Source organism: Scyliorhinus torazame, chromosome 6, assembly GCF_047496885.1.
Source record: "Scyliorhinus torazame isolate Kashiwa2021f chromosome 6, sScyTor2.1, whole genome shotgun sequence".
NCBI lineage: Eukaryota > Metazoa > Chordata > Chondrichthyes > Carcharhiniformes > Scyliorhinidae > Scyliorhinus > Scyliorhinus torazame.
The window spans coordinates 239,084,138-239,107,920 of record NC_092712.1 but is presented as its reverse complement, the minus strand read 5'-3'; the positions used below and the strand labels follow the sequence as shown (position 1 = coordinate 239,107,920).

Genomic DNA, 23,783 nt, shown 5'->3' with positions numbered 1-23,783 from the left:
GGTGTGTGGCCAAATCCGGGATCGCTGCCAGCAACCTCCTCATGAAACCCACATCATCCCAATTTGGGGCATGCACATTTACCAACACCACCGGCGCCCCTTCCAATACCCCACTCACAATCACACATCTCCCACCAGGATCCCTCACCTCCTTCGCACTCTCAAATCCCGTTTTGTTGCTCATTACAATCGCCACTACTTTCGATTTTGAATCAGACCCCGAGTGGAAAACCTGCCCGACCCACCCCTTCCTTAACCTAACCTGATCCTTCACATGGTGGTGCGTCTCCTGCAGAAAGACCACCCCACATTCAAGCTCCTGAGGTGCGTGAACACCCGTGACCTTTTAACCGGCCCATTCAGTCCCCGGACATTCCACGTTACCAGGCTTACCGGAGGCTTACGCCTCCAATCATCCGTCATCTTCCCCACTTAACTCCGGCCCCATTTATTCAACCTTACACCTAGCCTATCCCAGATGGCCCCCTTCTCCGCCCTGACCATGTCATCTCTCACCGCCTGCCACGTCGGAACAAACCCCCCCACCCCACCCACGCCGGCCACCCCTCTCTGCCTTCTCCCCTACCACCTCACTTCCGTTCACCAGCATTGCTCGCTAGCATGGCAACTCCTGCTCAAGGGCACCTCCCAATGATCCCCCTCCCTCTACTCCCCAGCTGAAGGAAGAAGGCTCTTGGCTGACCTTCCCAGCCCCCACCCAAACAGAGACTCCTCCTGAATTCTTAGGCCACCTCACCCAAATGCAAACAAACGCTAAACACAAACAGTCCTGTAAAACAGGAGAGGGGTGGGAACATCCATCTCCACATAAACTCTTCACCCCTACCACCCCTTACAATCCCAACAGTAAACAGCAAACCCAGAAAAGGACCCCCTCCAAACTGGAGGGGCCAAAAGTCCCCAATACCTCCCCCACTTGGAAGATGTTCCCAACCGTTACCCCGGTTCCCAAGCATTGTCCACTCCGTTGTCCCCCAGTTTATGCTCCTTGATGAAGTCTTCGGCCGCTTCTGGGGTCTCAAATAATACTCCCGGCCTTCGAACATCACCTATAGTTTCGCCGGGTAAAGCACCCCGAACCTGATCCGCCGCCGGTATAGCACCCCCTTGGCCTTGTTGAACTCTGCCCGCTGCTTCATCAACTCGGCGCCGATGTCCTGATAAATTCGGGACTTGTTCCCCTCTGATTCACAGGTACGCTTCTTCCTAGCCCAATGCAAAATCTTCTGGGCTGGATTCTCCGCAGCCCGACCCCAAAATCGCGGCCTGCGCCAGGGCAGAGAATGCAGTTTGATGCCGTGATCAGGCCCGGTGTTCAGCGATTCTCCTGCCACTGAAAATCGGTGTCGCCGGGGAGTACGCCGTGCCACCGGGGGGCCATTGCCAGAGGCCCGCTCAGCAATCCTCCGCTCCCGACTTAGTCCGTGGCCGCCTTGGCCGAGGGCGGGCGGATCGGAGACCTGGGGGGGGGGCCTTATAGGCGGCCGGGGATTTAATGTGTGGGGTTTGAGGGTCGGGCCCGCGGTTGATCGGGGGTCTCTTTCTTCGGTCTGGCTCCGCGGTCCGAGTCTGCCATGGAGCACGGCGTGGCCGTTGGAGGCTGCCGCCCGCGCATGCGCGGCATCTGACCTGAAAGTGCGGGGCCTGTATGTGCAGCAAAAGCTGCGAGATTCACTCTGGGTCCCTGCTAGCCCCCGACAGGACTATGAATTTGTTTCTAACTTTTTTACAGGAATGTCAGGAGTAAAACTCCACTGTTTTTAGGCCGGCGTGGGGACATAATCTCAATAATGGAGAATCCAGCCCTCTCTTTCTGCACAAATTTGTGGAGTCTCACAATCACCGCCTGCGGCGGCTCGCCAGCTCTGTGCTTCTGCCTCGGGGACCTGTGCGCTCGGTCCACTTCAGGGGCCATACCTAGCACCCCTTCCACCACCAGCCCCGCCAGCACCTTCGTGACGTACCTCATGACACTCACACCTTCCACTCCTTCAGGCAGGTCCACTATTCGCAGGTTCTGCTTTCTCGAGATATCCTCCTGCTCCTCCACCTTTGCCCTCAACGATTTACAAAGGTGTCCTAGGAGCTCCGCCTCCAGAGCCACCACACAATCGCTGTGGTCCGAGATCACTCCTTCGATCTCCCGAATCTGTGACCCCTGCACCTCCAAACACTTCTCCACCTGTTCCATCAAACTCTTCAGGGGTGCCACAGCTCCTTTGATGGCCTTTGAGCGATCCTCCCGCGTTTCCTTCCTCTGTTGGTGGAATTCCTCCTTAATAAAAACCATCAACTGCTCCATTTGGGGCTTTCCACCTTGCACCAGCCCTTCCCCCTCAGCGATCCTTAAATTGGCTGCTGCGCCACAGGTTTCTTCCAACGCTTTGGCCAGGTCTCTGCCGGGTTTGGTAACCAGTGTACACATCACTCCCGGGGGAAACTACTCCAACCTTCACCTACAGCTTTTCATGAAAATCCCACTCAATATCGGGTAAAAAGAGCTCTTTTCTGTGCCTTTAAACAGGAACTGCGCTGTGTGCGACCACTCACACCATGGCCGCCTGCGTAAAATACCCTTCATATTCTCAATGAACTAACACTGTCATGTGACAGAACCTTTAAGAAATGGGTGCTTAAGAAATGTACCTTTAAGAAATGGGTGTTCATCAGTGATGTCAGAGTATTGGTGGAGCTGGGCTGTCTGTCAGCTTTTTACTTTTGTTTTAGGCTGTTTGCTGCAGGGTGTGTTTTAGTTTAGTTTTCAGAGCTGGATAGCTGCAGTCACAGTCAGAAGGTCTATTAGAGTCTCTCTCTGTAATCTAAAGACTGGAAATCGATCCTGGTGATTTAAAACTAATAACAGTAGTGACTTTAACCTGATGTGCTTCTGGTAAAAGGTGTTGTAAGTCTTATGGATGTTAAAAGGAAAGCTTAAAGGATTACTTAGTGTTGTATTCTTTGGGGGTTGTATTTGAATTAATGGTTGCTAAGATGTTCACTGTATATTTTTTTAAAAGGTTAACTTGAGTTCATAGAATAAACATTGTTTTGCTTTAAAAAATACTTTTCCATTTCTGCTGCACCACACCTGCAGAGTGGGCAGTGTGCTCCCATACCACAATCTATTAAAAGTTGTGGGTCAGGTGAACTCCATGGTACATTTTGGGGTTCTCGAAACCCTGGCCCATGACACCACATACACACACTAAGACCACATACAAGTTCCCATGCATTTTCCAACCATGTACTAGGCGCCAAAGACTGAAAACAAATGAATTCTACTCTTTGTTGCGCCTTTTCGAAAGAAATCAATACTCTGAATCAGAGTAAACATGAGGTAGTGGGAGGGTGGCATGGTGACATAGTGGTTAGCACTGTTGCCTCGCAGAGCCAGGGACCCGGGTTCAATTCCAGCAATGGGTCACAGTCTATGTGAAGTTTGCACTTTCTCCCGTGTCTGCGAGGGTTTCCTCCGGGTGCTCCAGTTTCCTTCCACAGTCCAAAGGTGTGTAGGTAAGGTGATTTACAGGGATGGGGCAGGGTTTGGGCCTAGGTAGAGTGCTCATTCAGAGGGTCGGTGCAGACTCGATGGGTCGAATGTCCTCCTTCTGCACTGTAGGGATTCTATGAATTCTGAGTCCAGTACAGCAAGCATATGATTGTGCAGCAATGTGCATCTGAATAGGCATATGCCTAATATAAAGAAAAATATTCTATTTAGGTAATGGCTGTTTGACAGAAATTATTAAAAGGACAGGAGCTGGATTCTCTGTCGGCGGGATAGCTGTGGTTTGTTCTTGGCAAACTGGAAATATCTGGGAGGGATATGGGTCTGGGTGAATTACGTGAATTTTCAGGCAATTGTATAAGTGCAGTACGTCCAAACAACCAAACTCAATGTGAAAAATCTAGTCGCCATTAATTGCATCAATTCACACTTATTAATCATATCCAATTACAATCGCTAAATCGCTGGCTTTGAAAGCAGACCAAGGCAGGGCAGCAGCACGGTTCAATTCCCGTAACAGCCTTCCCGAACAGGCGCCGGAATGTGGCGACTAGAGGCTTTTCACAGTAACTTCATTTGAAGCCTACTTGTGACAATAAGCGATTTTCATTTCATTTTTTTTTCATTTCAATCCTGCCTTTTAGAATCTTCTTTACCTCCACGTTTGGGCCCTTTTATGCCTGGTTCAAGTCTTACATTCATCTCCCACTCACACTAATGCAACATGTGATCTTAACCAAAATAGCAAACGTCAACACAGGAACGGTTTGCCAAAGTTTATGGGGCGGGATTCTCCGTTGGATGACGCCGAAATCGGGAAAGGCGATTGGGTGGAGAATCCGTTACGGCGGTAGGCCCTAAATCGCAAGTCTCCGTCACCTCGACAGCGGCATCAATGTGTTCCAGAATGCACATACAGTAGACACAGTTTGCATTTCATTAGCAGGCCAGACCTGGTATTCTCCGGGGCCTCCACGATTCTCCGCCTTCGATGGGCCGAGTTCGCGATGGCATGGTTCACTTGTGCTTTTAAAAATCAAGAAACCGGCATCGTGGCTGATGACGGAGAGAGCAAAGTGGTAGGATCCGGAGTGGAGCGACTGGACTGCCAGGCCAGACACTGGCCGTGCTTGCTGGGGTGGGGAAGGCCCTGCCAGCGCCGGCGGAAATGGGGGGGAACAGTCTGAGTGGCTGGGGTGGTGTCCAGGCACAGACCGGCATTCCAGTGGCCATGTTGCTGCGCACCCACTGACCACCCACCATGGCACCCCGCCACATCACCCCTACCGCTCCCCCCAGCCGCCATCCACCAGCGGCCCACCCAGGGCAACACCCATAGTAGCCCCTGGCGAGAGCTGTGCCAGCCAATGGTACGCATGGCATCAGGGCTAGAGGGCCCCATGGTGCCGGGGACGTACGGGGCCAGGGGGACAGAGATGGGGAGGGGGGTGGGGAGGGACATGCGGGTGAGGATCCCACAGTGCTAACCGGGGATCACCATGTAGCCCGGTGGACCCGCTTTGGCACGGGGGTATGCACCATGCTAACATATCGACCTTTCACCCCCTGCAGACAATGGATATTGGGATTCAACCAGCAATGGTAGCCTTTCTGTGGTCACCGCAGCCCTGGGGGATGCCCTGCAGCGGTACGAGTGGGCACTGCTCGCTGAGGTGGAAGCTGCAGCAGTGGTGCATGCAGCAATGGAGCGAGCAGCAGAGGGGCAGGTGGCAGCTGCCCAGGATGGAGAGCAAGCTGCCCAATAGGCCGAGGAGGAGGAGATGCCAAAGAGGCGCCACATGAGACCTCGTGTGTACAGGCACAGCCTATCATTCGAGGACCTGCCAGATCGGGCATTTCGGCGCAGAATCCGGCGAAGGAGCAGAGAGACAGTGCAACATATCTGCCAGATCATGGCACAACTAGCACCGCGGGGGCATGGGGGAGGATACCCGCTCTCGGTGGCCGGTGGCCGTCAACGTGTTAGTCGCCCTGATCCTCTACTCACTCCAGGCGCCAAAGAACAAAGAAAAGTACAGCACACGAACAGTCCTTTCGGCCCTCCAAGCCCATGCCGACCATGCTGCCCGACTAAACTACAATCTTCTACACTTCCTGGGTCCGTATCCCTCTATTCCCATCCTATTCATGTATTTGTCAAGATGCCCCTTAAATGTCACTATCTTCCCTGCTTCCACCACCTCCTCCGGCAGCGAGTTCCAGGCACTCACTACCCCCTGTGTAAAAAAAAACTTGCCCCGTACATCTACTCTGAACCTTGCCCCTCGCACCTTAAACCTATGCCCCTAGTAATTGACCCCTCTACCCTGGTGAAAAGCCTCTGACTATCCACTCTGTCTATGCCCCTCATAATTTTGTAGACCTCTATCAGGTCGCCCCTCAACCTCCGTCGTTCCAGTGAGAACAAACCGAGTTTATTCAACCGCTCCTCATAGCTAATGCCCTCCATACCAAGCAACATCTTGGTAAATCTCTTCTGCACCCTCTCTAAAGCCTCCACATCCTTCTGGTAGTGTGGCGACCAGAATTGAACACTATACTCCAAGTGTGGCCTAACTAAGGTTCTATACAGCTGCAACATGACTTGCCAATTCTTATACTCAATGCCCCGGCCAATGAAGGCAAGCATGCTCTATGCATTCTTGACTACCTTCTCCACCTGTGTTGCCCCTTTCAGTGACCTGTGGACCTGTACACCTAGATCTCTGACTTTCAATACTTTTGAGGGTTCTACCATTCACTGTATATTCCCTACCTGCATTAGACCTTCCAAAATGCATTACCTCACATTTGTCCGGATTAAACTCCATCTGCCATCTCTCCGCCCAAGTCTCCAAACAATCTAAATCCTGCTGTATCCTCTGACAGTCCTCATTGCTATCCGTAATTCCACCAACCTTTGTGTCGTCTGCAAACTTACTAATCAGACCAGTTACATTTTCCTCCAAATCATTTATATATACTGCAAACAGCTAAGGTCCCAGCACTAATCCCTGTGGAACACCACTAGTCACAGCCCTCCAATTAGAAAAGCACCCTTCCATTGCTACTCTCTGCCTTCTATGACCTAGTAAGGAGTTTTACAACACCAGGTTAAAGTCCAACAGGTTTGTTTTGATGTCACTAGCTTTCGGAGCGCTGCTCCTTCCTCAGGTGAATGAAGAGGTATGTTCCAGAAACATACCTTTGAATCTGCCTATATATATGTTTCTGGAACATACCTCTTCATTCACCTGAGGAAGGAGCAGCGCTCCGAAAGCTAGTGACATCGAAACAAACCTGTTGGACTTTAGCCTGGTGTTGTAAAACTTCTTACTGTGCTCACCCCAGTCCAACGCCGGCATCTCCACACCTTCTATGACCTAGCCAGTTCTGTATCCACCTTGCCAGCTCACCTCTGATCCCGTGTGACTTCACCTTTTGTACCAGTCTACCATGAGGGACCTTGTCAAAGGCCTTACTGAAGTCCATGTAGACAACATCCACTGCCCTACCTGCATCAATCATCTTTGTGACCTCCTCGAAAAACTCTATCAAGTTAGTGAGACACGACCTCCCCTTCACAAAACCATGCTGCCTCTCACTAATACGTCCTTTTGCTCCCAAATGGGAGTAGATCCTGTCTTGAAGAATTCTCTCCAGTAATTTCCCTACCACTGACGTAAGGCTCACCGGCCTGTAGTTCCCTGGATTATCCTTGCTACCCTTCTTAAACAAAGGAACAAGATTGGATATACTCCAGTCCTCAGGGACATCACCTGAAGACAGTGAGGATCCAAAGATCTCTGTCAAGGCCTCAGCAATTTCCTCTCTAGCCTCCTTCAGTATTCTGGGGTAGATCCCATCAGGCCCTTAATATTTTTCAAGACACCCAACACCTCGTCTTTTTGGATCTCAATGTGACCCAGGCTATCTACACACCCTTCTCCAGACTCAACATCCACCAATTCCTTCTCTTTGGTGAATACTGATGCAAAGTATTCATTTAGTACCTCGCCCATTTCCTCTGGCTCCACACATCGATTCCCTTGCCTATCCTTCAGTGATCCAACCCTTTCCCTGGCTACCCTCTTGCTTTTTATGTACGTGTAAAAAGCCTTGGGATTTTCCTTAACCCTATTTGCCAATGACTTTTCATGACCCCTTCTAGCCCTCCTGACTCCTTGCTTAAGTTCCTTCCTACTTTCCTTATATTCCACACAGGCTTCGTCTGTTCTCAGCCTTCTAGCCTTGACAAATGCCTCCTTTTTCTTTTTGACGCGGCCTACAATATCTCTCGTTATCCAAGGTTCCTGAAATTTGCCGTATTTATCCTTCTTCCTCACAGGAACATGCCGGTCTTGAATTCCTTTCAACTGACACTTGAAAGCCTCTCACATGTCAGATGTTGATTTACCCTCAAACATCCGCTCCCAATCTAGGTTCTTCAGTTCCCACCTAATATTGTTATAATTAGCCTTCCCCCAATTTAGCACATTCACCCTAGGACCATTCTTAGCCTTGTCCACCAGCACTTTAAAACTTACTGAATTGTGGTCACTGTTCCCGAAATGCTCCCCTACTGAAGTGGGGACCTGTCCGGGATCTCTCAGACCTCGATACATGGGTGCATCCGCGCCGTCATGGAGGCCCGACATGTCCAGGTGAATCAATACGTCGATTTCAATGTGGACTGAGCCAACCAGGATACCTGGGCAGCGGGGTTCGTCGCCATCGCCGGGATGCCTTGGGTCCAGGGGGTGATTGACGGGATATGTTTCGCCCTACGAGCACCTGCAGATGACAGGCCGCTCTGCACTCACCATAAGGAGTTCCACTCAATGAAAGTGCAGCTGATATGTGACTTATCAAAGCTGCGCATCATTCACTTCTGCGCCTGATACCCAGGCAGTGTGCACAATGCCTTCATCCTGGCGCACTCGATGATTCCTGACATGTTCGAGATGACCCCCCAGCTGAGGGGTTGGCTCCTGGGTGTCGAGGGTTATCCGCTGCAGCCGTGGCTGCTGACGACTATCCAGAGGTCACAGACTGATGCGGAGACCCTCTACAACAACGCCCATAGAGCGATTGGGGTGGGATAGGGCGGTGCTTCGGCCTCCTGAAGATGCGGTTCAGGTGCCTGGATCACTCTGGAAAGGCCCTCCAGTATGATGCTGAGAGGGTTGCCTGCATCGTGACGGCCTGCAGCATCCTCCACAACATCGCGCAGCAGAGGGGTGATGTGCTGGAGGAGGAGGAACGCCAGGCCTCGTCCCAGCGAGGAGGATGTGGAGGAGAGCGAGGGTGGGCAGAAAAAGGGAGCCCAGGCAGGCACGGGAGGCCGCACGATATGCGCGTGCCAGGGCCAATGAGCAAGGGCCGCTCTGATCGCCTCCAGGTTCACCAACTAGGATGGGGGGGGGGGACTGGCCAGGGCCCCCTCCTCCCCACCCCGCCTGCACCCCCCTCCGTGATACATGCCTCCTGCATTACGGGGTGGGGGTCTTCGGTTGACAGTAACACTGGGTCTGGCCCATGGGATGGAGGGTGATGACAACCCACTCTTCAATGCGCTCTCGTGCCCCACATCGTATGACAACGTCTGACTCCTGCCCACATTAGCACTTTCCACCATCCTCCTGGGTGATCCCTGCATGCGAGCTGGCCATTCCATCACAAGGTCCTGGGATGACGGTGGTGGGTTCATCTCCGAGTGCCCTGATGGGGGCTCCGAGGTTTACAGCCCATGGTAGAAGGTCTCAAATGCCTTGTTGACCTTATCCGGCTCCGCTACTAATTTGCCTTTGCTATCCCTAATCTGGGCAATTTCCCTCATGGCTGCCAGCTTTCTCAGCTGGTGAACCAACAACTGGCTAGCCTTGGCTCCATGCTGGTACTGGGTCCCCTGTGCCCGGTTCTCTGCTTTCCTCGTGGAGAGTAGGCCACAGTCCATCTGTAGCTTTTTAAATCGGGGATTAATCTTGACAAACTCCAGTAAGTAGAGCAGTTAAAGGAAATTTCAGGGACAACTCCATAGTCGCTGAATGCATAAATTGTTAGACCAATGAATTGATGTACTGGGTGTGAGGGCGGTTCCAGTTATGTACCACATTCTAAAACTAATGCCTTGCACTGATACCATTGGATTTACTTGGTGGAATTGATATCTGCCCACAAACTCCCTGATACAGACTGATTGCAGGTTAATTGGAGCCAAGGTGCACTCCAACATATGGAGAGTACAGTTACACACAATGGGCTGAAACTTTGTTCAGGGATCAGAGCCTTCCCATTTGGTGCATTTCCAGGTCCTGATCCTGCGTTGCACCCGATGCTTGATGCAATTGTTGATGAGTAGGCCAACTCATGGCTAGGCTAAATGCGCACCTTCCAATAATGGCAGGCAGATTCCTAAGGCTGGAAGCCGAATAGAAGGATCTCCAGCTCTGAAAGATCAGCAGCCCATTATCAGATGTTGGTGTTACCATTGTAGGGAAGAGAACAAGATGGTGGAATCCTCTGAAGAGATTTTAAAAAGCAGAATTGCAAAGAGGCGAAAATTGCCATCATTATGTAGCGGAAGCCGATCCACAGAACAGCCAGTGGCTGCTTCGGCAGCTCCCTGCCAATTGTGACTGCGGGAGGCTTGTGGTTAAATTGTATGATGGAACTGCTGGAAGGACACATCCATCTCTTGGTCGTATTTTGGCTTCAATAGGGTGCTCAAACATGATATCGCAAAACTCCTGTCAATATATGGAAAGTGGATATAATGTGTTCTTTAATTGGCCTAATGGGCTTCCTGCCACTTGCAGGTGGGTGGCCATTACCTTATCATCCCTGAACAATAATGGCTCGGACATGGGACAATGGGAGGAAGCCAGCATGCTGACTGGTTGTGGGAAACAGCGGACTCCTGTGCCTCAGGCCTTGCCTCCATGGCCATTTGAAAATTTCGCTCAATGTTGCATTATATGTACAGCACAAAAAAGGTTATTCAGTCCTACAAGTATATTGCAGAGGTTTATGATCCTCATGAGTCTTGTCCCACCTTCCATCGTACTCTATCAACATATCCTTCCATTCATGTACTTAACTAGCTCCACCTTAAATGTATTGATGGTACTCACCTTCATTCACTCTATGTAGTTGTAAGTTCCAAATTCCATCAGTGCTATCACTGAAATTAAATAGAACATTATGTTTTGTGTCCTATCTTTGAGAGCATCCATGCTGTTATTCCAGTTCATAGAATCATAAAATGATGTAGCACAAAAGATGTAGCACCTGTGTCAGCTCAATGAAACAGCTTAGTCCCATTACCCTGCCCTTTTATAGACATGCAAAATATTTAACCAATTCCCGTTGAAAGTTACTATGAATCTGCTACCACCACCCTTTCAAAGAGTGCATTCTAAATCATAACAACTGACTGCATTTTAAAAAAAACTCAGTTTGTCTCTAGTTCAGGTGCCAGTTACGTTTAGATTTTGGTGCAGGTGCAGGTGGAACCCTCCCTGGCACACAACTCCTCTGAGTTACAGCCTCACTAGTGAAACTATTGGCTAACCCAGTGTTTTTCAAACTTTTTTCCTGGGGACCCATTTTTACCAATGGGTAACCCACGCCGGCTGACCATCCCGGCCGACCTTCGCGGCCCACGCCGGCCGACCGTCACAGCCCACGCCGGCTGACCTTTGTGACCCACCATTTTCTCTTGCCTTGTTTGTTGCTGACAAAATGGAGGAATTGCAATCGCGCCCAAAGCACGGGATGTCGATGTTGGGCGGGCGTGACCTGCTCTCTGCCTCCCTTCATGCAGGACGATTACATAGAATTTTTAAAAAATCTACTGCATCTCCGATTGCGCAGATTTGCGGGCAAATCTTTTGTTGTATTTTTAAAAGGGCTTTTAACCTTTTGTTGTATTCCCAATTCTGGCCTCTTGTGCATATTTCCTTTGCTCCACAATTGCCGGCTGTACTGTCGGCTGCTGTTGCCCTAAACTCTCGAAAATCTTCCTTAAACCACACTGCCTCTATAACTCACTCTCTCTCTCTCTCTCTCTCATTTCCTTTAAACCTCTCCATCCGTTGCAGCGCTCCCGATTGCTCAAATTTGTGCGCAGTAGCGTAAACATCTGCGCATGCGCACCGATGAGCGGGCACGCATGCGCAGTGCGGCCGCATTTATTTTATACGGTCGCTGCCTTTTTGAATGCCGCTCGCAGCCGGCATTTTTAAAAGCCGGCTGTTGCGCGTGAATTTGCGCAATCGGGAGTGCCACGACGGACGGCTCCGCGACCCTCCCAACACCCGCGGGTGGGTCGCGACCCCGATTTTGAAAATGCCTGGGCTAACCAACTCCGAAGGATCAGGCGCTATCTCCACACCCTGCAGATCAAATGCACCCCACTGGTATCTCACGGTATGAGCCCATGCATCCTGGACCTACCCAGGATTCTTGAGCAGCCCCCTGTCAAAATCACTGTTAATCCTAGCCTTCATATCACACTGCAGACAAGCTCCCAGCAAAGACACAGTGACCCCGAATGTAGGATGTGCCCACACATCAGTCTCTGTATAGAGCCGCATGACTGCACATTCTGCGCATCTCCACCACACAACCAGCTGCCACCCTTCTGGTGGGAAGGCACAAGGCTCACTCAATGAGGATACATACAGTAGACCCATCTGGGAGAACCAGTACAAGGGCCACAGCGCCCATCTCTAACACGTGTTGTGGCAGCGCCGGTACCCCAGTTGGTAATGACGGATGGTGAGGGTAGAGACTCCCCACATCAAGGTCTGGGTACTGATTGGGGCAGGGCTGTAGTGTCAGGTACATGATGTAGATGGGGCTGGAGTGTGAGGGGGTGCAAAGAGTGGGGGGAATGGTGATGGTGGCGGAACTTTACAATTCATGATAACCATGTAATCCAGGGGGGTGGGATGGTCAAGGGAAGCCTCACCTTCATGGCAGTCCATGTCTCCCCCCCCCCCAGCCCCCAATGGAATTTGGGATTCAGCCTGCCATGCTAGCTATCTACCTGGCGACAGCTGCCTTAGCGGATGCATGGTGGCAAGAGTGCCCAGGCCAGCCCAGGGAAAACCCTGAATGGCAAGAACCTGTCCCGGAGCAGCAGGGGCCAGCCAGTGATGTTTAAGTGCAGCCGACCACCAGGTCGAGGAGAAGGTTCAAAGGTGGTGCTGCATCAAGGCACGTTGGTGCTTGCCCTTTGAGGACTGCCAGACCGCATGTGCTACCGTCAACCGTCCAGGGCATAGAGTTCAACAACTTCTGGCTCTACGTCCTCCCCCACCTCTGCGCTGCCCTGTTGCTCGGCCTGGATTTTCAGTGCCATCTCCAAAGCCTGACTTTGAACTTCAGCTGACCCCTGCCCTCCCTCACCATCTGCGGCCTCAGGACTCTTAAGATCGATCCACCTTCCCTGTTTGCGAACCTCACCCCGGACTGCAAACCCTAGGAGCAGACGGTACAGTGCCCAGGATAGGATCTTCATCAGGTCGGAGGTCCAACGGCTTCTGCGGGTGGGGATCATCAAGGCCAGCAACAGCCCCTGGAGAGCTCAAGTAGTGGTAGTGAAAACTGGGGAGAAGCACAGGGTGGTCATTGACTACAGTCAGACCATCAATCGGTACACGCAGTTCGACGCATACCCCCTCCCACGCATATCTGACACGGTCAACCAGATTGCGCAGGATCGCGTCTTCTCCAGAGTAGACCTGAAGTCCGCCTACCAGCAGCTCCCCATCCGCCCGGAGGAACGCCAATACACCACAAACCCACGGATAACCTCATGATGCTCCACTTCTCCAGCTTCCACCCTAAACACATTAAAGAAGCCATCCCCTATGGACAAGCGCTCCGTATACACAGGATCTGCTCAGACGAGGAGGAGCGTAATAGACATCTACAGACGTTGAAAGATGCCCTCGTACGAACGGGATATGGCACTCGACTCATCGATCGACAGTTCCAACGCGCCACAGCGAAAAACCGGACCAACCTCCTCAGAAGACAAACATGGGACACAACCGACAGAATACCCTTCGTCGTCCAGTACTTCCCCGGAGCGGAGAAACTACGTCATCTTCTTCACAGCCTTCAACACGTCATTGATGACGATGAACACCTTGCCAAGGTCATCCCCACACCCCCACTACTTGCCTTCAAACAACCGCGCAACCTCAAACGAACCATTGTGTGCAGCAAATTACCCAGTCTTCAGAACAGTGACCACGACACCACACAACCCTGTCAGGGCAATCTCTGCAAGACGTGCCAGATCATCGACATGGATACCACTATTACACGTGAGAACACCACCCACCAGGTACGCGGTACATACTCGTGCGACTCGGCCAACGTTGTCTACCTCATACGCTGCAGGAAAGGATGTCCCGAAGCGTGGTACATTGGCGAGACCATGCAGACGCTGCGACAACGAATGAACGGACATCGCGCAACAATCACCAGGCAGGAATGTTCCCTTCCAGTCGGGGAACACTTCAGCAGTCAAGGGCATTCAGCCTCTGATCTCCGGGTAAGCGTTCTCCAAGGCGGCCTTCAGGAGCTGCTGGTAGGCGGACTTCAGGTCTACTCTGGAGAAGACGCGATCCTGCGCAATCTGGTTGACCGTGTCAGATATGCGTGGGAGGGGGTATGCGTCGAACTGCGTGTACCGATTGATGGTCTGACTGTAGTCAATGACCATCCTGTGCTTCTCCCCAGTTTTCACTACCACTACTTGAGCTCTCCAGGGGCTGTTGCTGGTGGAGTTTGCACATTCTTCCCGTGTTTGCATGGGTTTCACCCAGGCTAGGTGGATTGGCCACGCCAAATTGCCCCTTAATTGGGTACTCTAAATTTATTTTTTAAAAGTAAATGGTTTCTGCATACACTCCTAATGCCTTAACATCGTTCCTAAAGTATTAGTACCCAGATTTGACCCAAATGTTACAGCATGGACCGAACCACTGATTGATAAATGTTCAGCATAAGTTGTTTGCTTTTGTACCCTCTACCTTGGTTTATAAAGCCAAAGATCACATATACTGCAAAATCTTTCTCGGCTTGCCCTGTCACCTTCATAGATTTGCATATGTGAATCACCATGGGTGGCCTCTATCGATTGCGTTGCGCCATGCCGCACTGCTTTTCTCCTGAATCCAAACAACATTCCATTAGCCCAAGCTTTATACGATGCTTTAATTGCACCTCTGACTCCAAAGCTTAGTTGCCTTTCAAATTAGGATTTCTTTTAGAAACATGACTGCCGCAGTCATGTACTAACTCGGGCCTAACCCTTACTGTACCAAATACCTGTAATACAAGATATCTGAAATTTCTACATTCATTACAATTTCAAAAGTAGGAAACGTTCTCAAATAGCTACTACCGTTGGTGACCTAGAATGTTGATTTAGTGTGGTTGATGAGTTAATACTGCACATACGTTAAGTGTGTCAAAATTTACTTTTTATTTGAGTGTTAGTCAAGATTTCACAATTCGTTTTGCTGCTTTCAACTTGTACAACTTCCTGAATTTTTGAAAATACAGTGCATTGGAGATTATGTTGATCCTTACAGTTTCTAATTTGTAACGAAAAGGTAATCATAGAATCATAGAATTTACAGTGCAGAAGGACACCATTCAGTCCGACCCTTGAAAGAGCACCATACCTCCACCCTATCCCCACACCTCAACCCTATCCTCGTAACCCCACCTAACAAGGACAATTTCGCATGGCCAATCCACCTAACCTGCACATCTTTGGACTGTGGGAGGAAACCGGAGCACCCGGAGGAAATCCGTGCAGACTCCGCACAGACAGTGACCCAAGCCAGAATCGAACCTGGGGCCCTGGAGCTGTGAAGCAACGGTGCTAACCACTGTGCTACCGTGCTGCCCGTTATGCTGGAAATGTTTTTTCCATCTTGCAATGGAAGCTGTTGTTTCTAGATTACTCCAGCTGTGGCTGTTTCAATCAGAGTCTGTAGTTTGGGGGAGACAGGGAATCTGCAGGCACATTGCTCTGGAGCGAGAGGCAGTTGTGAATGCTTGGCATATTTTGATTCCATTTGATCTCCTACAGCTTTCTGTCTAAGCTCTAATCTTTTACTTTGAGTGGAGTGGAGAATTGTTGAATCCAAGCACCCATTTGTTTTCCTGGTTCAACCAGTTTTCTGGTTTAAAAATGCATTTGGACCAATCTGCAAATTTGACTCTGTATTCCAATATCCTTGTCATTATGTTTCAGAAAAAGCAGTGATCCTTTGGGAAAAGGATCCAGTCTGGAAAAAAAAACAACGTAGGATTACTTGATCTTTTCTGTCCTTTTACCAATTTTTCATCCAAGCTGACATGAATCTTCCAATTTCATGAACCTCCGATTAGTTAACCAGACTTTTATATGGTCATGTATTTTCTTCAAATTCATGATGGCAATATCTCAAAACAGCACCTGGCTGCAATTGCAGAAACCGAGCACACGATAACATATTGTCCCCTTCTCAGGTTTGAGGGCAACATCCTGGACCGGAGAAGAAAATAGTGTTTCTTGCCGTTGCTAGTAAATTCTATACTTTTCACACGCTTAAGAACAACTATGTTGAAATTTATTGAATGTATATTGAAAGGTAATTTAAAGAATTTCAAACTATGTGCTTCTTTCCCATCTACTGTTATTTCTGAATAGGCACTAAACCGAGGCATAGCAGCTGTTAAAGAGAATGCCATTGAGATGCTTGCTAGCTATGGGCTGGCCTACTCCCTCATGAAGTTCTTCACTGGGCCAATGAGTGACTTTAAGAACGTGGGACTGGTATTTGTTCACAGTCGACGCGATAGAATCAAGGCTGTCCTCTGCATGGTCACAGCTGGTACTGTGGCTGCCATCTTTCACATTCTAATAGGTAATCTTACATCTTTACATCTGTGACATGATTTGGAAAGTTAGGTACATGCTTGTTAATTATGTGAATAAATATTCGATGTTTGATTGATCCTCTCTGTATTGATACTGGCCAGTCTTGCATGCTTTTTAGTTTTCTTGAAATTTAGCTAAATTCTTTTATGTTCAGCAAACTCCAGGACACAAGTGAATTTGAAAGAAGGAAACACTAATGATTTTCCCCAGAAATTGACAACAACGTTTTGTATTTATTTAAAGCCTTTAGCTTAATAAAATGTCCCAGGTGCTTGGTTTATCAAAATAGATTTTTTTACCCGAGCCAGATGTGAGGTATTTGAGCTTGGTCAAAAAGGTAGGTTTAATGTAGGATCTACATGGAGTCATGGTCTGTGTGGAGTCTGCACGTTCTCCCTGTGTCTGCATGGGTTTCCTCTGGGTGCTCCGGTTCCCTCCCACAAGCCCCGAAAGACATGCTGTTAGGTAATTTGGACATTCTGAATTCTCCCTCCGTGTATCCAAACAGGCGCTGGAATGTGGCGACTCGGGGCTTTTCACAGTAACTTCATTGCAGTGTTAATGTAAGCCTACTTAACATAGAACAGTACAGCACGGGACTTCCGGTTGCGGCGATGCACAACTAAGCCGCACGTTTCGGCAGCTCCCGTTCCAACGGACTTTTGGGCTCTAATCGGGAGCCCCAACGGAATTTTTTTTCTACCAAACCCAGTGTGAGGTGATGAAGGAACGAGTCCCCCCGGGTGTGGATGGAAAGGAGCGGCGGTAGTGGCCAGATTGCGGAGGATCCTTTGGAGCAGCGGCAGAGAAGAGAAGGGAGAAGCAAGATGGCGGCCGATGGATCCCAGATGGTATGGGGCCCGGATCAGCAGGAGTTTCTCCTACGATGTGTGGAGGAGCTCAAGAAAGAGGTGTTGGCGCCGATGTTACTGGCAATCGAGGGACTGAAGGAAACCCAAAAGGTCCAGGCGATGGAGCTCCGTGGAGTGAAGGCAAAGGAAGCCGAGAATGAAGATGAGATACAGGGCCTGGTGGTAATAACGGAGACGCACGAGGCACTACATAAGAGGTGCATAGAAAGGCTGGAAGCCCTGGAGAACAGCTCGAGGAGGAAAAACCTACGGATTTTAGGTCTCCCCGAAGGAACAGAGGGAGCAGATGCTGGGGCATATGTGAGTACGATGCTCCATACACTAATGGGAGCTGAGGCCCCAACGGGCCCTCTGGAAGTGGAGGGAGCGTACCGGGTCCTCGTGAGAAGACCAAAGGCAGGGGAAACACCAAGAGCAATAGTTGTGAAGTTCCATCGCTACAGGGAAGAGAGAGGTGGTCCTGAGCTGGGCTAAGAAGGCACGGAGTAGCAAATGGGAGAACACGGTGATACGTGTGTATCAGGACTGGAGTGCGGAGGTGGCGAGAAGGAGGGCGAGCTTTAACCGGGCCAAGGCAGTGCTCCATAGGAAGAAAGTCAAATTTGGGATCTGCAGCCGGCGCGACTATGGGTCACGCATCAGGGCAAACACCACTACTTTGAGACGGCGGAGGAGGCATGGACATTCATTCAAGAAGAGAAACTGGACTAGATATGAGAATTTGATGTTCGGAGAGAGGCAGCGATGTGGTGGTACAGAAATGTAAAGTAGGGAAAGGGGAGGGCTACTGTATAACAATGTTGGACGGGGAATTTTTCTCCCCCCGATGGGGGGGACATGAAGAAATGTGGGCGCCAGTGGGGAAAAGGGACAGGGAAGGGGAATGAGGGAACTGCGCCATAAGGGGCGGGGCCGAGAGGAAAGTGCGGGCATTTTCCCGCGCTATGAAAATTATAGCGGGAAAAGGGGCACAGGAAGGAAGGGAGCCTCACACGCAGGGAGGTCAAAGAATGAACGGGGGAAGCCGAGGTCAGCTAGAGTTAGCTGATTTCCGGAAGCAATATGGGGGGAGTAATCAAGCTAGAGGGGGATCTAACGAGGGGGGGAGGGGAGGGGAGGGGGGGGGGATGTGATTAACTGGGTTGCTGCTGCTGAGTGTAAGGGGGAGCTGGTATGAGACGAGGTGGTCGGGACGGGAGGGCGCCATCTGGGGGACAGACGGGTGCGTGGGACCTGGATGAGGAGATGGCCTAAAAGGGGATGGCTAGTCGACGAGGGGGGGGGGGGGTGAATGGCCCCCCAATCCGGCTGATCACGTGGAATGTGAGATGTTTAAATGGGCCGATTAAGAGGGCACGGGTGTTCGCGCACTTAAAGAGACTGAAGGCGGACGTAGTCATGCTCCAGGAGACGCACCTGATGTTGGCGGATCAGGTTAGACTAAGGAAAGGATGGGTGGGACAGGTTTTCCACTCGGGGTTGGACGCGAAAAACAGAGGGATGGCAATACTGGTGGGGAAACGTGTATCATTCGAGGCTAAGTACATAGTGGTGGATAGTGGGGGCAGATATGTGATGGTGAGTGACAGATTGCAGGGCGAGGCGGTTGTGCTGGTGAATGTATATGCCCCGAATTGGGATGACGCGGGATTCATGAAGCGAATGCTGGGACGTATCCCGGACCTGGAGGTGGGAAACTTGATAATGGGGGGGGACTTTAACACAGTGCTGGACCCAGGGCTAGACCAGTCCAGATCCAGGACCGGGAAAAGGCCGGCAGCGGCCAAGGTGCTTAAGGGATTTATGGAACAAATGGGGCGAGTGGATCCGTGCAAGCGTCGTTTAGTACTCCTTTTTAAAGATGTGCGGCTGGTGCAATGGCTGCAGCGGGGAATTGAGGAGGTGAGTAGCCATTTCCATTTTCTGGCTTGCAGCTCAAGGGCACTAGAGCTGCTGCCCCTGTGCTCGGGGAGGTGGGTGGGAGAATCCTTAGGTTTCATTGGGGATTGAAGCATTCTAGGCCGTGGATCGCTCCAGGGTCGGTGGGCTTGGGGGGGGGGGGGGGGGCGGCGGCAGGTGAGGGACTTTTCGTCCATGAGGCCTTCAAGCCATCTTTAAATGTTGTGGATTTCCATAACGGGGGCAACTATATCTGTTACCTGCCTGCCCTACCAGAAACTTCAGAACAGTGCCCTATTCTTGGTGAAATGCTGAAGGTCACTTTAACTCCCTTTGACTGTGAGCAGCCTCAGGCTTCACCATTGAAGGCTGGTGCTAATAACAAATTGAGCTGGTTAGTTGTGAGAGCACTTCATAGCTAAAGGTTATGTTTGCTGCTTGCTTGTGGCTGCAAATGCCTGGAGGCTGTTTCCTTCTTTTGCTGCAGCCTGAAAGAAGGACACATTTTTGTAAGATGCCTGAGTCCTGGAACACTGGGCTCAGGGGGACGTACGAGTCCAGAAGGCAATCAGATTTGAAACAAGCAGAAGTTGCGGGAACTGATGTATGCCATTGATCGAACTGAGCAACCTGATAAAAATGTTGAAGAAATGTTTTTGCAGATTGCTGATGCTTTCGTTGCTGGTGTGGTGAATGCTGCATGTAACTTAGCATGTCATCACGGCTGAAACATGCTGGAGGTCAAGGATGCTCAACTGCACCTTGAGTATCAGTGGAATATGTGGATGCCAAGATTTGGTTCCGATCAGATTGGGACGTGTGTGAGGGCCTGGACGGAAAATGGCACTGATACGTGGAACAACCAACAAGTCACGCATTGATGAACGGATCATTTCTCCGACAAAGTTCTGGACAGCATGGTAGCACAGTGGCTAGCACTGTGGTTTCACAGCGTGAGGGTTCAGGTTCGATTCCCCGCTGGATCACTGTCTGTGTGGAGTCTGCATGTTCTCCCCATGTCTGCATGGGTTTGCTCCGGTTTCCTCCCACAGTCCAAAGACGTGCAGGTTAGGTGGATTGGCCGTGCTAAACTGCCCTAAGTGTCCAAAAAGGTTGGGAGGGATTATTGGGTTATGGGGATAGGGTGGAAGTGAAGGCTTAAGTGGGTCGGTGCAGACACGATGGGCCGAATGGCCTCCTTTTGCACTTTTATGTTCTATGTAAGATGATAACACATTCCCAGACTTATCCACTGTTTCTATTGAGGAACCTGTAAGTGGTGTATTTGTTTTTTTTTGTGAAAATGAGCTGATGTAGCTTTGGATTGGTACCAATATGGAACAGTGGCTTTTCCTTGTTGTTCAATGGTTAGTGTGATAAGTGAAATGTTACATAGTTGATTTCAATCTTTGTTAATGTTGACTTATTATTATACTACTCAAGTGGCTTCTCGTCGATACACGTGCTATGTATCAGACGATGATTATTGCATCGCATTTCAATCAAACTTTGAAGCCTGAACACTTTGCCTGAACTCTAGAAACGTCAGCACCATAGAGGCAGCAGCCAACAATCAAACACTCTCAAGCTGGGCTTCAGCAGTGGGGTTATCCTCACGACCACAGGCTGAGTGTGTGGAACAGGGGAGAACATCTGAGCACAGTCTCCCTAATGCTCCTGGCAGGGACCTGGGGGCCAGGGGCTCCTGATGTGGCCAGGGGTGAGTGCGCAGAGCGAGGTTTTCCAGCACAACTGGCTCGGTGAATGGTACTCTGAAAGAAGGCAGGTTATATAAGTGTAGGAGAGACTTGGTAGATTTGAGGGTCCCGGGGTGGAAACCCTAAATGATTGTCGGCCTCTTTCCTTCTCCAATTCCTTAGGGATAACAGAGTAAATGGTGGAGTTGGTCCTGCAGAGGATGCCCTCGCGGTGCTGATGGCAGCCCAGGTGGTCAGACACTGATGGAGGCTGGTGGCAGCAGCCCATGTGCAGGGGGCTTCCGCACACCCATCAGGCTGGGGAGGAAGATCGAGGTGATGATGGAAGCATGTGCCACAGGAGAGTCCATTTAAGTGCGACACCTGTGCCACGTCCATGTGGATTTGGCACCCTATGGAAGAGGAGGACATGTGCTCCCGGTGGCTGTGACGGTCACCACAGCCCTGAACTTTTATGCAACCAGTTCATTCCAGGACTCGAGCGGGGACTTGAGGTCACGGATGCCCTGTATGTCTAGGCAGCAGACTATCAACTTTGAGCTGTACCAAGCCCACAATGATGCCCTGGCTGCTGGATTCTCTGCCATCGTTGGGATGTCCCAGGCCCAGGGGGTAATTGATGGCATGCACCGGGGCATCAGGAAGTGTCCTTCATTAACAGGAAGGGGTAGCACCCCCTGAATGTTCAACCAGTGTGCGACCACCACCTCCAGATCGTGCACGTGTGTGCATGCTTCCCAGGGAACATGCATTACAGCATATCCTGGAACACCTGGAGATCCTCAACGTCTTTGAGGACCACCCCAGGTTGAAGGGTTGCTCTTGGGGGATAAGGGACCTGCTGAGGTCCTGGCTGATGTTGACAGGGTGGAGACTGGAACCCGTAGGGGAGACCTGACATAACAAGGCCGATGTTCCATCCGTGCTGCCATTGAACGGTGCAAAAGACTGCTATAAATGCGGTTCTCATGCCCGGATCACTCTGTTGGTTCATTGCAGTGTACTCCCCAGAGGATCTTCTGCTTTTTGTTGGTCTGCTGTGCCCTCCATAAACTGGCACAGGGGTGACATGCTGGAGGAGGAAGAGCTGGACCAGGAGGGTATGGTGGACGAGCCTGGGTAAGAGATGGAGGGTGGAGTACAGGGGCGGTGCATGTCCGGAGGACCAGGGAGGCCCTCATCCTCGGCGGCTTCTCATAGGGCGAGTCTTTGTCCGTCAGCTCACTCTCTCTCTCTCCCCCCCCCCCCCCCCCCATTCCCCTCCTTCCCCCCACTGCATTATCCTCTGCAGGCAGGCTCGCTGATTAATGCGACAGAGGTTAATAGGAAATTAGCCATTTCCATTCCCCCCAGCTACAGATTGTGACCGCTCGCCTTCTCCCACCCTCCCTCCCCCGACCCCAGTGCCACTCAGTCATCCTTAGTCTCCTTGATTTCACGATATCTACTGCCACGACTGCTACGTCTGTGTGTCCCCAGGATGCACATCAGAGGTGGAGGCAGTCTGATGCTTTTCATGCCCTGTGGCCTGTGATGCCCTTAGTGGGATGTTCTCTGGAGGGCACCATCCGACTTACCAGTGTCACTGGCATCGCTGTGCCACCCTGGAACTGTGTCCGCTGCCCTTGAAATGTGTCGGTGTCAGGAGGGGAGATTTGGAAGAACTGGAGACAGCTGCCCTCTCCTTGGTGGGAGGTCCCACGTTGGCCTCCAGTGCTTCCTCCTTCCTGATGGTGTCCGTAGGGCTCTGGGGGTTTCCATGGGATGGAGAGGCAGCTGGAGTGAGCTCCAGATGTCTCTGTGCCATCTGGCTTTTCCAACCCTGGCGGCACCCCAGAGTCTGCACCATGGTGTAGACATCTCAGCAATGCTGCTCAGTGACTGGGCCATGCTCTGAAGTGCCTCGTCAATGTCCACCTGCAGATGGGACATGTCCCTCATCGACTGGGACATGATGTCGAAGCCCTCAGCCATGGTCGTTCCAGATTGAGCCATGCCTTGGACATCACCACTCAGGACGCTGACGTTGTGCAACAGGTTTTCAACTGCAGTCGCCACCCCTGTTGTCCTCTGTACCACACATTGTCGGTATCATCTCCTGGGTCTGTAGCCTTGGGACTCCTTCCAATTGGCTATACACTTGCTGCAATGTCCTCTCCTGAATCTCACGGCCGTGTCCTAGCATCTGCACCAGCTCTGAGATAACCTTGTCCAGAGTATCAGCATCTGATGGGGATTCAGCAGATTCTTGGGATCCTACAGGCCTCTGACTACTGACTCCCTTGGACATTCCTGCCTCCACCTGATGTGCATCAGCAACTGTGTGATGCTCAGCAGATTGTTTCCCAAACGCCTGTCCACTAATGTTGTCCACTGAGATGTGTGTGTCTCTGCGCTGGTGGAAGATGGGCATGATAGCTTTGACACGCAATAGTGGTCTCCTCAGAACTCTCCTCCAAGGTGGTCACTTGGGAGTGAGCGGTTGACTCTGCATGGCCCAGCCTCATTAGATGGAGATCCTGTGAGAGAATGGACATGTGGTTAGTGAGAGGAAATGATAATCAGGTTTGAACTAGAATAAAACCATATAACCAACCGCACACCCTCCCCTCCCCCACACCTGCTGACAGCTTGGGTTGGAGAATCGCCGGGGGGCGACGTGAATCCCGCTCCGACGCCGGCTGCCGAATTCTCCGGTGCCGGTTTTTGGGCAGGGCTGTACACCCCCCCCCCCCCCCCCCGGGCAATTCTCCGGGCCCCGATGGGCTGAGCGGCCGCCTGTTTTCGGTGCGGAGGATTCCAAAACTTCC

General features: G+C 51.0%; 1 protein-coding gene across 2 annotated transcripts in view; it reads left to right on the top strand.

The window, feature by feature from the left end:
• The window catches only part of ankhb (ANKH inorganic pyrophosphate transport regulator b), a 287,434-nt gene that overhangs the window by 78,509 nt on the left and 185,142 nt on the right, over window positions 1-23,783 (top strand). For both annotated transcript variants that reach the window (XM_072509527.1, XM_072509528.1), the window contains one exon: window positions 16,254-16,470. In XM_072509527.1, coding sequence (XP_072365628.1) covers window positions 16,254-16,470 — 217 coding nt within the window. The remainder of the gene's footprint in view (window positions 1-16,253; window positions 16,471-23,783) is intronic.